This window comes from Ranitomeya variabilis, chromosome 2 (assembly GCF_051348905.1).
Source record: "Ranitomeya variabilis isolate aRanVar5 chromosome 2, aRanVar5.hap1, whole genome shotgun sequence".
Taxonomy (NCBI): domain Eukaryota; kingdom Metazoa; phylum Chordata; class Amphibia; order Anura; family Dendrobatidae; genus Ranitomeya; species Ranitomeya variabilis.
In genome coordinates, this window is record NC_135233.1 from 359,141,762 (window position 1) to 359,156,135 (window position 14,374).

Below are 14,374 nucleotides of genomic sequence, written 5' to 3' on the forward strand. Positions count from 1 at the left end.
ATAACCATATTTGCGCTGATTCCGCCTACAGTTTCTTGGTTATAAGATACAAGTTAACATACAAGTATCAATGCCTTGGACAGCTAATAGAATCCCACGGTATGCAGTACCATCTCTACGCCGATGACACGCAGATCTACCTATCCGGACCTGATTTCACCTCCTTACGTACCAAAATCCCACACTGTCTGCTATTTCATCCTTCTTTTCTGCTCGCTTTCTAAACCTGAACATGGGCAAAACAGAAATCATCATCTTTCCCCCATCTCACTCTACCCCTCCATGAGACTATCCATCAATGTCAATGGCTGCTCACTTTCCACAGTCCCACACGCCCAGTGCCTCGGGGTGATCCGCGACTCTGCCCTCTCTTTCAAGCCACATATCCAAGCCCTTGCCTCTTCCTGTCGTCTCAAACTCAAAAATATTTCCGGGATCCACGCATTCCTTGACCGTGACACCACAAAAACACTAGTGCATGCCCTTATCATCTCCCGCCTTGACTACTGCAACCTCCTACTCTCTGGACTCCCCTCTAGCACTCTGGCACCACTCCAATCCATCCTACACTCTGCTGCCGGACTCATCTACCTGTCTCCCTGCTATTCCCCAGCCTCTCCTCTATGTCAAGCCCTTCAATGGCTTCCTATCGCCCAGAGACTCCAGTTCAAACCCTCACAATAACATACAAAGCCATCCACAACTTATCTCCTCCATACATCTGTGACATGGTCTCCCGGTACCTACCTACACACAACCACCGATTCTCTCAAGACTGTTATGGACCTGGTGGTTAGGAGCACCCGGAATGACCTGATGAGTAAACTAGTAATCGGAACATGCTCTGGGAAGTGGGAACTCTGCTGACCGCAAACCCTACTCCTATCACACACACTAGAAATAGCCGTGGAGCGTACCTAACTCTCCCTAGACGCCTCTTCACAGCCTAAGAGCTAACTACCCCTAAAGATAGAAATAGAAGCCTAACCTTGCCTCAGAGAAATTCCCCAAAGGTAAAGGCAGCCCCCCACATATATTGACTGTGAGATAAGAGGAAAGTCACAAACACAGGAATGAAACAGGTTTTAGCAAAGGAGGCCAGACTTCACTAAATAGTCAAAGGAAAGAAAAGGAAACTATGCGGTCAGCACAAAAACTACAAAAAAACACGCAGAGTATGCAAAAAGACCCCCACACCGACTCACGGTGTGGAGGTGCAACACTGCACCCCCAGAGCTTCCAGCTAGCAAGGAAATATCATGATAGCAAGCTGGACTAGAATTTAGCAGTACTAAGAAATATATTCAGGCAGCAGTAACAACAAATGAACTAGCAGGGACTTAGCTTCTGCTGGAGTAGACAGGTCCTCAGAGAAGTCCAAGAGAGATCTGAACCAATACTGAAACATTGACAGCTGGCATGAAGTAACGATCTGAGTAGAGTTAAATAGGGAAGCAAGCATAACAATAAACGAGGGCAGCTGAGAAAGCAAACCTCAGAGACCAGCAGTTCCGCTCAAAGCCACCAGAGGGAGTCCAAGAGCAGAACTAACCAAAGTACCATTCATGACCACAGGAGGGAGTCTGAGAAATGGAATTCACAACAGTCCCCCCCCCTTGAGGAGGGGTCACCGAACCCTCACCAGGGCCCCCAGGCCGATCAGGACGAGCCAAATGAAAGGCACAAACTAAATCGGCAGCATGGACATCTGAGGCAACAACCCAGGAATTATCCTCCTGACCATAGCCCTTCCACTTAACCAGGTACTGGAGCTTCCGTCTCGAAATACGAGAATCCAAAATTTTTTCCACCACATACTCCAACTCCCCCTCAACCAACACGGGAGCAGGAGGATCAACGGAGGGAACCATAGGCGCTACATACCTCCGCAACAACGACCTATGGAACACATTATGGATGGCAAAGGAAGCTGGAAGGACCAAACGAAATGACACAGGGTTGAGAATTTCAGAAATCTTATAAGGACCAATGAATCGAGGCTTAAACTTAGGAGAAGAAACCTTCATAGGAACATAACGAGAAGATAACCAAACCAAATCCCCAACACGAAGTCGAGGACCAACACAACGACGGCGGTTAGCGAAACGTTGAGCCTTCTCCTGGGACAACGTCAGATTGTCCACTACGTGAGTCCAAATTTGCTGCAATCTGTCCACCACAGAATCCACACCAGAACAGTCAGAAGGCTCAACCTGCCCTGAAGAAAAACGAGGATGAAAACCAGAATTGCAAAAAAAAGGCGAAACCAAAGTAGCCGAACTAGCCTGATTATTAAGGGCGAACTCAGCCAATGGCAAAAAGGTCACCCAATCATCCTGATCAGCAGAAACAAAGCATCTCAGATAGGCCTCCAAAGTCTGGTTGGTTCGTTCGGTTTGGCCATTTGTCTGAGGATGGAAAGCCGAAGAAAAAGACAAATTAATGCCCATCTTAGCACAAAAGGACCGCCAAAACCTAGAGACAAACTGGGACCCTCTGTCCGACACAATGTTCTCCGGAATGCCATGCAAACGAACCACATGCTGAAAGAATAATGGCACCAAATCAGAGGAGGAAGGTAATTTAGGCAAGGGTACCAAATGGACCATCTTAGAAAAGCGATCACAAACCACCCAGATGACAGACATTCTTTGAGAAACAGGAAGATCTGAAATAAAATCCATGGAAACATGCGTCCAAGGCCTTTTCGGGACCGGCAAGGGCAAAAGCAACCCACTGGCACGAGAACAGCAGGGCTTGGCCCGAGCACAAGTCCCACAAGACTGCACAAAAGAACGCACATCCCGTGACAAGGAAGGCCACCAAAAGGACCTAGCCACCAAATCCCTGGTACCAAAAATCCCAGGATGACCAGCCAACACCGAGCAATGAACCTCAGAAATAACTCTGCTAGTCCATCTATCAGGGACAAACAGTTTCTCCGCTGGACAACGGTCAGGTCTATCAGCCTGAAACTCCTGCAGCACCCGCCGCAAATCAGGGGAGATGGCAGACAGAATTACCCCCTCTTTGAGAATACCAGCCGGCTCAGGGACTCCCGGAGAACCAGGCACAAAACTCCTAGAAAGGGCATCGGCCTTCACATTCTTAGAACCCGGAAGGTATGAAACCACAAAATCGAAACGGGAGAAAAACAGTGACCATCGAGCCTGTCTAGGATTCAACCGCTTGGCAGACTCGAGATAAGTCAAATTCTTGTGATCCGTCAAGACCACCACGCGGTGCTTGGCTCCCTCAAGCCAATGTCACCACTCCTCGAATGCCCACTTCATAGCCAGCAGCTCCCGATTGCCAACATCATAATTACGCTCAGCAGGCGAAAATTTTCTAGAAAAGAAGGCACATGGCTTCATCACAGAGCCATCAGAACTTCTTTGAGACAAAACAGCCCCTAATCCAATCTCAGAAGCATCAACCTCAACCTGAAAAGGGAGCGAAACATCTGGCTGACGCAACACAGGGGCCGAAGAAAAATGACGTTTCAGCTCCTGAAAAGCCTCCACGGCCGCAGAGGACCAATTCACCACATCAGCACCTTTCTTTGTCAAATCAGTCAAAGGTTTAACCACACTAGAAAAATTAGCGATGAAGCGACGGTAAAAATTAGCAAAGCCCAGGAATTTCTGAAGGCTCTTCACAGACGTAGGTTGAGTCCAATCATAAATGGCCTGAACTTTAACAGGATCCATCTCGATAGTAGAAGGGGAAAAAATGAAGCCCAAAAAGGAAACCTTCTGAACTCCGAAGAGACATTTAGACCCCTTCACAAACAAGGAATTAGCACGAAGGACCTGGAATACCATTCTGACCTGCTTCACATGAGACTCCCAATCATCTGAAAATACCAAAATATCATCCAAATATACAATCATGAATCTATCCAAATACTTTCGGAAGATGTCATGCATAAAGGACTGAAACACAGAAGGAGCGTTAGAAAGCCCGAATGGCATCACCAGGTACTCAAAATGGCCCTCGGGCGTATTAAATGCTGTTTTCCATTCATCGTCCTGTTTAATACGCACAAGGTTATATGCCCCTCGAAGATCTATCTTGGTGAACCAACTAGCCCCCTTAATCCGGGCAAACAAATCAGACAGCAGAGGCAAAGGGTACTGAAATTTGACTGTGATTTTATTGAGAAGGCGGTAATCTATACAGGGTCTCAGAGAACCATCCTTCTTGGCCACAAAAAAGAACCCTGCTCCCAACGGTGATGAAGATGGGCGAATATGCCCTTTCTCCAAGGACTCCTTTATATAACTCCGCATAGCGGTGTGTTCTGGCACAGATAAATTGAAAAGTCGGCCCTTAGGAAACTTACTACCAGGGATCAAATTTATAGCACAATCACAATCCCTATGAGGGGGTAGGATACTGGATTTGGGCTCATCAAATACATCCCGGTAATCCGACAGAAACTCAGGGACATCAGAAGGAATGGATGAAGAAATTGACATCATCGGAACATCGCCATGTACCCCTTGACAACCCCAACTAGACACAGAGATTGATTTCCAATCCAATACTGGATTATGAACCTGTAGCCATGGCAAACCCAACACGACCACATCATGCAAATTATGCAACACCAGAAAGCGAATATCTTCCTGATGTGCAGGAGCCATGCACATGGTCAACTGAGTCCAGTAATGAGGTTTATTCCTGGCCAAAGGCGTAGCATCAATTCCCCTTAATGGAATAGTATACTGCAAAGGCTCCAGGAAAAAACCACAACGCCTGGCAAACTCCAAGTCAATCAAATTCAGGGCAGCGCCCGAATCCACAAATGCCATAACCGAGTAGGACGACAGAGAGCAAATCAAAGTGACAGACAAAATAAATTTAGGCTGTACAGTAGCAATGGTGACAGACCTAGCGAACCACTTAGTGCACTTAGGACAATCAGAGATAGCATGAGTAGGGTCACCACAGTAAAAACACAGCCGATTCTGACGTCTGTGTTCTTGCCGTTCAGTTCTGGTCAAAGTTCTATCACATTTCATAAGCTCAGGCCTCTGCTCAGAGGACACCGCCAAATGGTGCACAACTTTGCGCTCGCGCAAACGCCGATCAATTTGAATGGCCAAGGACATTGATTCATTCAGACCAGCAGGCGTGGGGAAGCCCACCATAACATCCTTAAGGGCCTCAGAGAGACCCTTTCTAAAAATTTCTGCCAGGCCACACTCATTCCATTGAGTAACCACAGACCACTTTCTAAACTTCTGACAATATACCTCCGCTTCATCCTGACCCTGACACAAAGCCAGCAAGGTTTTCTCTGCCTGATCCACTGAATTCGGTTCGTCATAAAGCAATCCAAGCGCCAGAAAAAAACACATCTACATTAAGCAATGCAGGATCTCCTGGCGCAAGGGAGAATGCCCAGTCTTGAGGGTCGCCACGTAACAAAGAAATAATAATTTTTACTTGCTGAATGGGGTCACCAGAGGAGCGGGGTTTCAAAGCAAGAAACAGTCTACAATTATTTTTGAAATTCAGAAACTTAGATCTATCCCCAGAAAACAAATCAGGAATTGGAATTCTAGGCTCTAACATCGGATTCTGAACTACATAATCTTGAATGCTTTGGACCCTTGCAGCAAGTTGATCCACACAAGAGGACAGACCTTGAATATCCATATCTACATCTGAGTCCTGAACCACCCAGAGATTAAGGGGAAAAGAGAGACAAAACACACTGCAAAGAAAAAAAAATGGGTTCAGAACTTCTCTTATCCCTCTTTTGAGATGCATTAACACTTTGTTGGCCAGCTGTACTGTTATGGACCTGGTGGTTAGGAGCACCCGGAATGACCTGATGAGTAAACTAGTAATCGGAACAAGCTCTGGGAAGTGGGAACTCTGCTGACCGCAAACCCTACTCCTATCACACACACTAGAAATAGCCGTGGAGCGTACCTAACTCTCCCTAGACACCTCTTCACAGCCTAAGAGCTAACTACCCCTAAAGATAGAAATAGAAGCCTAACCTTGCCTCAGAGAAATTCCCCAAAGGTAAAGGCAGCCCCCCACATATATTGACTGTGAGATAAGAGGAAAGTCACAAACACAGGAATGAAACAGGTTTTAGCAAAGGAGGCCAGACTTCACTAAATAGTCAGAGGAAAGAAAAGGAAACTATGCGGTCAGCACAAAAACTACAAAAAAACACGCAGAGTATGCAAAAAGACCCCCACACCGACTCACGGTGTGGAGGTGCAACACTGCACCCCCAGAGCTTCCAGCTAGCAAGGAAATATCATGATAGCAAGCTGGACTAGAATTTAGCAGTACTAAGAAATATATTCAGGCAGCAGTAACAACAAATGAACTAGCAGGGACTTAGCTTCTGCTGGAGTAGACAGGTCCTCAGAGAAGTCCAAGAGAGATCTGAACCAATACTGAAACATTGACAGCTGGCATGAAGTAACGATCTGAGTAGAGTTAAATAGGGAAGCAAGCATAACAATAAACGAGGGCAGCTGAGAAAGCAAACCTCAGAGACCAGCAGTTCCGCTCAAAGCCACCAGAGGGAGTCCAAGAGCAGAACTAACCAAAGTACCATTCATGACCACAGGAGGGAGTCCGAGAAATGGAATTCACAACACAAGACCTCCTTCTCTACTCCCCTCTCATCTCTTCTTCCCACAACCGCATCCAAGACTTCTCCCGTGATTCCCCCATACTCTGGAACTCTCTACCACAGCACATCAGACTCTCGCTTACCATGGAAACCTTCAAAAAGAACCTGAAGACCTACCTCTTCCGACAAGCCTACAGACTGCACTGATCCTCAACCTACTGAACCACCACACAAGCAGCTCTACCCTCTCCTAGTGTATCCTCACCCATCCCCTGCAGACTGTGTGCCCTCGCGGGCAGGGTCCTCCCTCCTTATGTACCTGTGTACCTTGTTTTTTGCTCATGTTTAATGCATTTGTCTATGCTTGCCCCTTATTCACATGTAAAGCGCCACGGAATAAATGGCGCTATAAAAATGTATAATAATCAATAAAAAAGAATGTAGGAAAAAAAGAAAATTACATATTGCATACACGACAGAAGACATTTATCAGTTCAATATTTTTATTAACGTAAAATGATTACAGAAGTTGAAAATTATATTATGCACTTTAGTTTTATATATACAAGTGCTTCTTACTAAATTAGAATATCATCAAAAAGTTAATTTATTTCAAGTCTACAATACAAAAAGTGAAACTCATATACTATATAGAGTCATTACAAACAGAGTGATCTATTTCAAGTGTTTATTTCTGTTAATGTTGATGATTATAGTGGAATAAAATGACGGTCATAGGAGCACTAGGAACTACAGGACACAGGTAATTTGGGTGAATCCACAACGCATTTTGATGGTACCTCGTCTTCATCAGGCAGAGATTTATTAATGACACACAGGAAGAAGTATTTAAGCACAATTTGACCAATCAAAATTAGAATGCAATTATCATGTCACATGATGGTATCACATGATGAAGTGAAATCACATAGGAATCACGTACGTAATAACAAAGATTGGCACCAATAAGACACAGACATTAAATACAAGCATCATAAAAAAGAAAAATATATAATAAAATAAAAAATGCGGGCAACATCCATATTAATAAAATATAAGATTTACTCTCCATCTGTGACCCTGGAGGGATTAAATCGTATTACTGAAAAAGTTAGCAGATAATCCAATGTATTATTTTATTTTTATATACTTTTTTATGAATATGGATGTTGCTCGCATTTTTTATTTTATTATATATTTTTCTTTTTTATGATGCTTGTATTTAATGTATGTGTCTTATTGGTGCCAATCTTTGTTATTATGTACGTGATTCCTATGTGATTTCACTTCATCATGTGATACCATCATGTGACATGATGATTGCATTCTAATTTTGATTGGTCAAATTGTGCTTAAATACTTCTTCCTGTGTGTCATTAATAAATCTCCACCTGATGAAGACGAGGTACCGTCGAAACGCGTTGTGAATTCACCCAAATTACCTGTGTCCTGTAGTTCCTAGCACTCCTATGACCGTCATTTTATTCCACTATTGCATCTATCCTCCATTGGAGGCACACGGCTGGAGCTGCGGTGGACTATTCATCTATCCGAACTATCTGCCTCCTATGCGCTCCCTTGAGACCGCAATTCGCCTGAATGTTGATGATTATGGCTGACAGCCAATGAAAACCTAAAAGTCATTGGGAATATATTTTATTTTGAAAAGTTTTAGAGCTTTTTTTTTTCCTTTGTACAAGAAATAGATCTCAGGTTCAGAAACGAGGGACAGCATTCATCTGGTAGGACTGATGTCTTACAGAATTGGTTTTGGGCTCGGGTCTTATGCTCAGATTCTTTCTGTCTACAGTGGACTCCAAGGTGAACTTCTGCAGTATGGTGGTTAGAAAGAGGAAGAGCTCCATGCGAGCCAGGCCTTCTCCCAAACACACACGTTTGCCTGGGAAAACAGCATACACAATAAGTTAAAAAACGGGTTGAGAGATTTAGAAAAACAATTTTTGAATGCCTTTAATGGAAATTCTGAGTCAGTATAAGAGGGGGAAGGTCACCTGTAAGAATAGCAATAGTTCAAAGTGAATACTTATGTTTAATAGAAAAGCAATACTTAATTTACCCTATGGGGACACTAATAAAGAATTGAACACTTATAGCCCAGGTACCATTACTGATCTCATCAATTCAGGAATATTTTTAATCTCTTCAATTTTTTCAATCATGTGCATGTTCTGTACAGCAATAGGGAATCAATTTGTGATGCTTAGGTTTAGTATACAGTCTGAACAAAAACTTATATGAAAATGGTTACTACTAAAATGCCAATAATATAATCAAAGTCAGCAGGAGACTTTTGTATTACACTGTGGCCTCATTTATCAAAAGTATCTAAAAGAAACACTGGCTGTGTTGTCCATAATAACCAATCACAGCACAGCTTTCATGTCATAAACTGATCTAGTAAAATGAAAGCTGCGCTGTGATTGGTTTGGTTGCATTGGGTAACAAAGACCATTTCCTTTTAGACACTTTTGATGAATCTGCCCCTATATGTTTACACCTAATCTTCAGACATAAAGTTCTCTATAGGGACAGCAGTGTAAGCTGCTGGTAGTAGTTATGGGCAGTCCAACTATTTTTGGCAATCTGGCTCCGCTCACCAAAAAGATTAGTTCTAAATGGTTTCCTATTAAATATGTGGGGCGCCCCCACTGTCGCAGGGCCGAGGGGTACCCGGTACCGGGTCTCTCTGTCTCAGTTCTGGGATTGTCACGGTGGCTAGACCCGGTCCGTGACCCTGCTGAGGGGCGTCCAGTAGAAGTTGAGAGTGATGATGTGTGGTGCAGGGTGCGATGAATAACGAGGACACAAGGTTGCAGTCCCTTTACCTCTTTACTGAAGGCTTCAGGATCCTCAATCTGGAGTACGGTTAAAGGGAACCTGTCACCCCGTTTTTTTCCGTATGAGATAAAAATACTGTTAAATAGGGCCTGAGCTGTGCATTACAATAGTGTATTTTGTGGACCCCGATTCCCCACCTATGCTGCCGAAATACGTTACCAAAGTAGTCGTTTTCGCCTGTCAATCAGGCTGGTCTGGTCAGATGGGCGTGGTGTCTTCCCCCAGATCTTGCTTAGTTTTCCGTTGCTGGCGTAGTGGTGTGCGCATGCCCAAGTCCAGAATCCACTGCACAGGGGAGGGAAAATAGCGCGATCTGCGCTATTCCCCTGGTGATCGGTGGGGGCGGCCATCTTCCTGTGGCCGCGCGTGCGCAGATCGAGTGCTCTGCTGCCCGGGGTTTCAGGAAAATGGCCGCGGGATGCCGCGCGTGTGCAGATGGAGATCGCAGCGGCCACTTTCCTGAAGCAGAGATGCGAACTCATGCCACTCATTCCGGCAGCATCACTCTGTATCTGAAACTGGGTGTACGCTTCCCAGCTCCAGAGGTGCACACTGCGCATGTCCGTATGTCTAGAAGATAGCTTCTACTCATGCACAGTGCGCGCAGCTGGAGCCAGGAAGTGTTGACCTAACTCCAGAGGTGCACACTACGCATGTCCAGGAGTCTAGAAGATAGCTTCCAGTCATGCACAGTGCACCCGCCTGAAGTCAGAAAGCGCACACCTGAATTCAGAGACACAGTGACAATGCCTTAATAAGCAGTGCGCATGCACTAGATTTGCATGAGCAATGATAATGCTGCTCGTACAAATTCTGGGGGCATGATAACATGGAAAGAGGGCTGACTAGTCTGGGGCACCTAACATCCCATCGACTAGTCAAAGTCCTCATTAGCATAGCAAATGAGGACATTATAAATGCATTTTTTATACCTTCTTTTCACTTGATAACATTATACAGGGCTGGTTAGGCAGGGAATTTGTTCATACATAGGTGAATGCTGCTGGATTGGAGGACACGCGGGACCTGACAGGTTCCTTTTAACGTCATTTGTATTCTCCAGTTGAGCCTGCACCCTTATCTAGGTAATGCTGAGTGTACATCTTATATCTGTCTTTATTTCAATCTACAGCATTGTTACACACCTTTCCTGGGGTTCGGGCTCTGCTTTCTTCACCCCAGTCTGCTAAATTCTCTTCTGCTCGATGTTGAGCTTTGTAAGTAGCCTGGCATGCTCTATTGTGATCACATACCTAGGGCTATATAAGGCCTACCTAGACACAGGAGCTAAGACTTTTAGTTTGTCTGTGTACCACGTCCTGCTCAGTACCTGTCTGTGGTTTCCAGGACCTTTGCTACCTGTCTGTGGCCTCCAGGACTTTCGCTACCTGTCTGCGGCCTCCAGGACCTCTGCTAGCTGTCAATGGTCTTCAAGGCCTCTGCTGCCTGTTTGTGGTTTCCAATACCTCTGCTACCTGTTTCCCATGTGGCTCAACTCTCTCCTGCATTCAAATCCTGTAGCTTGTGTGCCCACCTGGATCTTGTGTTTTAAAGATCCACCTCACTTAAAGAGCCTAACAGACTATGGGAGAGACACATAAGGCTCCCATACATGTTAGATGGTTAACGGGCATTTAGCTAATATGCATAGAAGCTTTTGAGCTGGCCATACATGAGGTAGCTGCCAGAAGACATCTATCTCTCACAACTTCCTCATAAATATGAACGTTGGCTTGGCTGAGTATTTCAATCTTTTCAGTGGGGAGAGAGAAGAAAGTTGCTGCCAGACATCACTAATGGAGGCTTATCTCCACTGGAAACAAAATGATTGACTGTTATAATTCCAACTGCTCTATCTTTTTCTTCCCCAACATGAACTGTTAGGGTACGTTCACACAGGACTTTTTTGCTGCTTTTTTTTGCTGCTTTTTTTTATGCTAATTTAGGTGCGTTTTTTTGGTGCGTTTTTGGTGCGTTTTTTGGGTACGTTCACACAGGACTTTTTTGCTGCAGATTTTTGCTGCAGATTTTTGCTGCTTTTTTTATGCCAATTTTCAGCTGCTAGGACACCTCACAATGGCTCTTCACACCTTACTACCAGGAACTCCCTCACAATAGATCACAATCAGGACACCTCACAATGGCTCTTCACACCTCACAATTAGTGTTGAGCGATACCGTCCGATACTTGAAAGTATCGGTATCGGAAAGTATCGGCCGATACCGGCAAAGTATCGGATCCAATCCGATACCGATACCCGATACCAATACAAGTCAATGGGACTCGAGTATCGGACGGTATTCCTGATGGTTCCCAGGGTCTGAAGGAGAGGAAACTCTCCTTCAGGCCCTGGGAACCATATTAAAATGTGTATTTTAAAATTTTTAAAATGCGCGCGTGTCCAGCCTCCCGGCTTGTGATTGGTTGACCGCGACGCAACCAATCACAAGCCGGGACGTCACGGGAGGCTGGACAAGCGCGCATTTTAAAATGCGCGCGTGTCCAGCCTCCCGGCTTGTGATTGGTTGACCGCGACGCAACCAATCACAAGCCGTGACGTCACGGGAGGCTGGACAAGCGCGCATTTTAAAATGCGCGCGTGTCCAGCCTCCCGTGACGTCACGGCTTGTGATTGGTTGCGTCGCCCATGTGACTGCGACGCAACCAATCACAAAGCCGGGACGTAATTTTAAAATCCTTAAGGGCCTGAAATTACGTCACGGCTTGCTGTGATTGGTTGCGTCGCCCATGTGACTGCGACGCAACCAATCACAAAGCCGGGACGTAATTTTAAAATCCTTAAGGACCTGAAATTACGTCACAGCTTGCTGTGATTGGTTGCGTCGCCCATGTGACTGCGACGCAACCAATCACAAGCCGGGACTTCACGTAAAGGAAAGAAAAGCGCGAATTTTAAAGAAAGAACGCTGCCGCTTCCCTCGGTAAGGTGCAGGCTGCGTCGGAGAGGTGAGTATAGCAATATTTTTTATTTTAATTCTCTCTTTTACACATTTTTACATTAATGTTGTTTCGATACCAATACCCGATACCACAAAAGTATTGGATCTCGGTATCGGAATTCCGATACCCGCAAGTATCGGCCGATACCCGATACTTGCGGTATCGGAATGCTCAACACTACTCACAATGGCTCACAATGGCTCTTCTTCACACCTCACTACCAGGAACTCCCTCACAATAGATCACAATCAGGACACCTCACAATGGCTCTTCACACCTCACAATGGCTCACAATGGCTCTTCACACCTCACTAACCACACCCCTAAGCTCTTGGCTGTGAGATCCCTTCCTGCTGGCCATGATTTTCTGCACAAAAAACGCAGCAAATAATGCTACATGCGTTTTTTCAGCGTTTTTGCAGCGTTTTTTCATCACCCATTCAAGTCAATGGGTGAAAAAACGCTGCAAAAACGCAGCAAAAACGCTGAAAGAAGTGACATGCCCTATGTCCAAAAAAAGCAGCAAAGCAGAAAAAACTGATCAAACAAAAAACCAACGTGTGTGCATGAGATTTCTGAAATCTCATAGGCTTTACTGGTACTGTAAAAAGCAGCTGAAAATTAGCATAAAAAAAGCAGCAAAAAAAAGCAGCAAAAAAGTCGTGTGTGAACGTACTTTTAGAAGAGAGTTGTAAAGCCTCCATACACATGATATGGTAATCCAGTCACTTTGAAATTTGACATTATATATTGTGTTAGAAGTGGAAAGCCTTCATATATATCAGAAGGTCAGCTGGTGTCCCCGAAATCAGTGGGTTAGACAGATTTTCATCTAATATATATGGTGGCCTCAGTTTTGTGTCCTCTGTCATGAACGTTGCACCTACGAACAGAAGCTCAAACCTGTTATTCAGTCTCTCTTTAAAAGGGTTGTCCACTACTCAGACCCTGTATCAATCAACATGTTTTCCCCCAGTAAATTAACAACACTTATATTCAACTCTTGTACCGTCACAGTTCCAGCGAGGACGGCACTCGCTCTCCCAAAGCTCTCAACACATTGTTATGTCACACAATCTCTGCGCTCAATCAGTGCTGGCTTCGTTATCTGTCTTGATGAATCAAGCCTCATGAGGAAGTGAGCTTGAGGATTCACAAGTCTGCAATCCCATAGAAGGACTGCAGACTAGCAGCCTAAGGCCAGCGTCACACTGGCGAGTTTTACGGACGTAAGAGCGCAGAAACTACGTCCGTAAAACTCGCATAACATACGGCACAATTATTCTCAATGGGGCTGCTCCTATTAGCCGTATATTACGGTTCAGTATTATACGGCTTTCTACGGCCGTACAAAATCGCAGCATGCTGCGTTTGTCAGCGTACTGCGCAAAAAAATCGCCAATGAAAGTCTATGGGGGCGAGAAAAATACGGATTCCACACGGACCAGCAGTGTGACTTGCGAGAAATACGCAGCGGTGTTAGTGAAAAGTCGGTAATTCAATTGCCGGCTTTTCATTTCTCCTGCACAAACCCGACAGGATATGAGACATGGTTTACATACAGTAAACCATCTCACATCCCCCTTTTTTTTGCATATTCCACACTACTAATGTTAGTAGTGTGTATGTGCAAAATTTCAGCGCTGTAGCTGCTAAAATAAAGGGTTAAATGGCGGAAAAAATTGGCGTGGGCTCCCGCGCAATTTTCTCCGCCAGAGCGGTAAAGCCAGTGACTGAGGGCAGATATTAATAGCCAGGAGAGGGTCCATGGTTATTGGCCCCCCCGTGGCTAAAAACATCTGCCCCCAGCCACCCCAGAAAAGGCACATCTGGAAGATGCGCCTATTCTGGCACTTGGCCACTCTCTTCCCACTCCCTGTAGTGGTGGGATATGGGGTAATGAAGGGTTAATGCCACCTTGCTATTGTAAGGTGACATTAAGC

At 45.1% G+C, this 14,374-nt stretch overlaps 1 protein-coding gene across 1 annotated transcript in view; it reads right to left on the minus strand.

Annotated features, from left to right (window-relative positions):
• Positions 1-8,250: 8,250 nt before the first annotated feature.
• LOC143805911 (cytochrome P450 2A13-like) overlaps positions 8,251-14,374 on the minus strand; it is a 116,145-nt gene continuing 110,021 nt past the window's right edge. Inside the window, exon 9 of the mRNA XM_077285667.1 lies at positions 8,251-8,510. Within this exon, the coding sequence (XP_077141782.1) occupies positions 8,326-8,510 (185 nt within the window). The 3' untranslated portion in view covers positions 8,251-8,325. The remainder of the gene's footprint in view (positions 8,511-14,374) is intronic.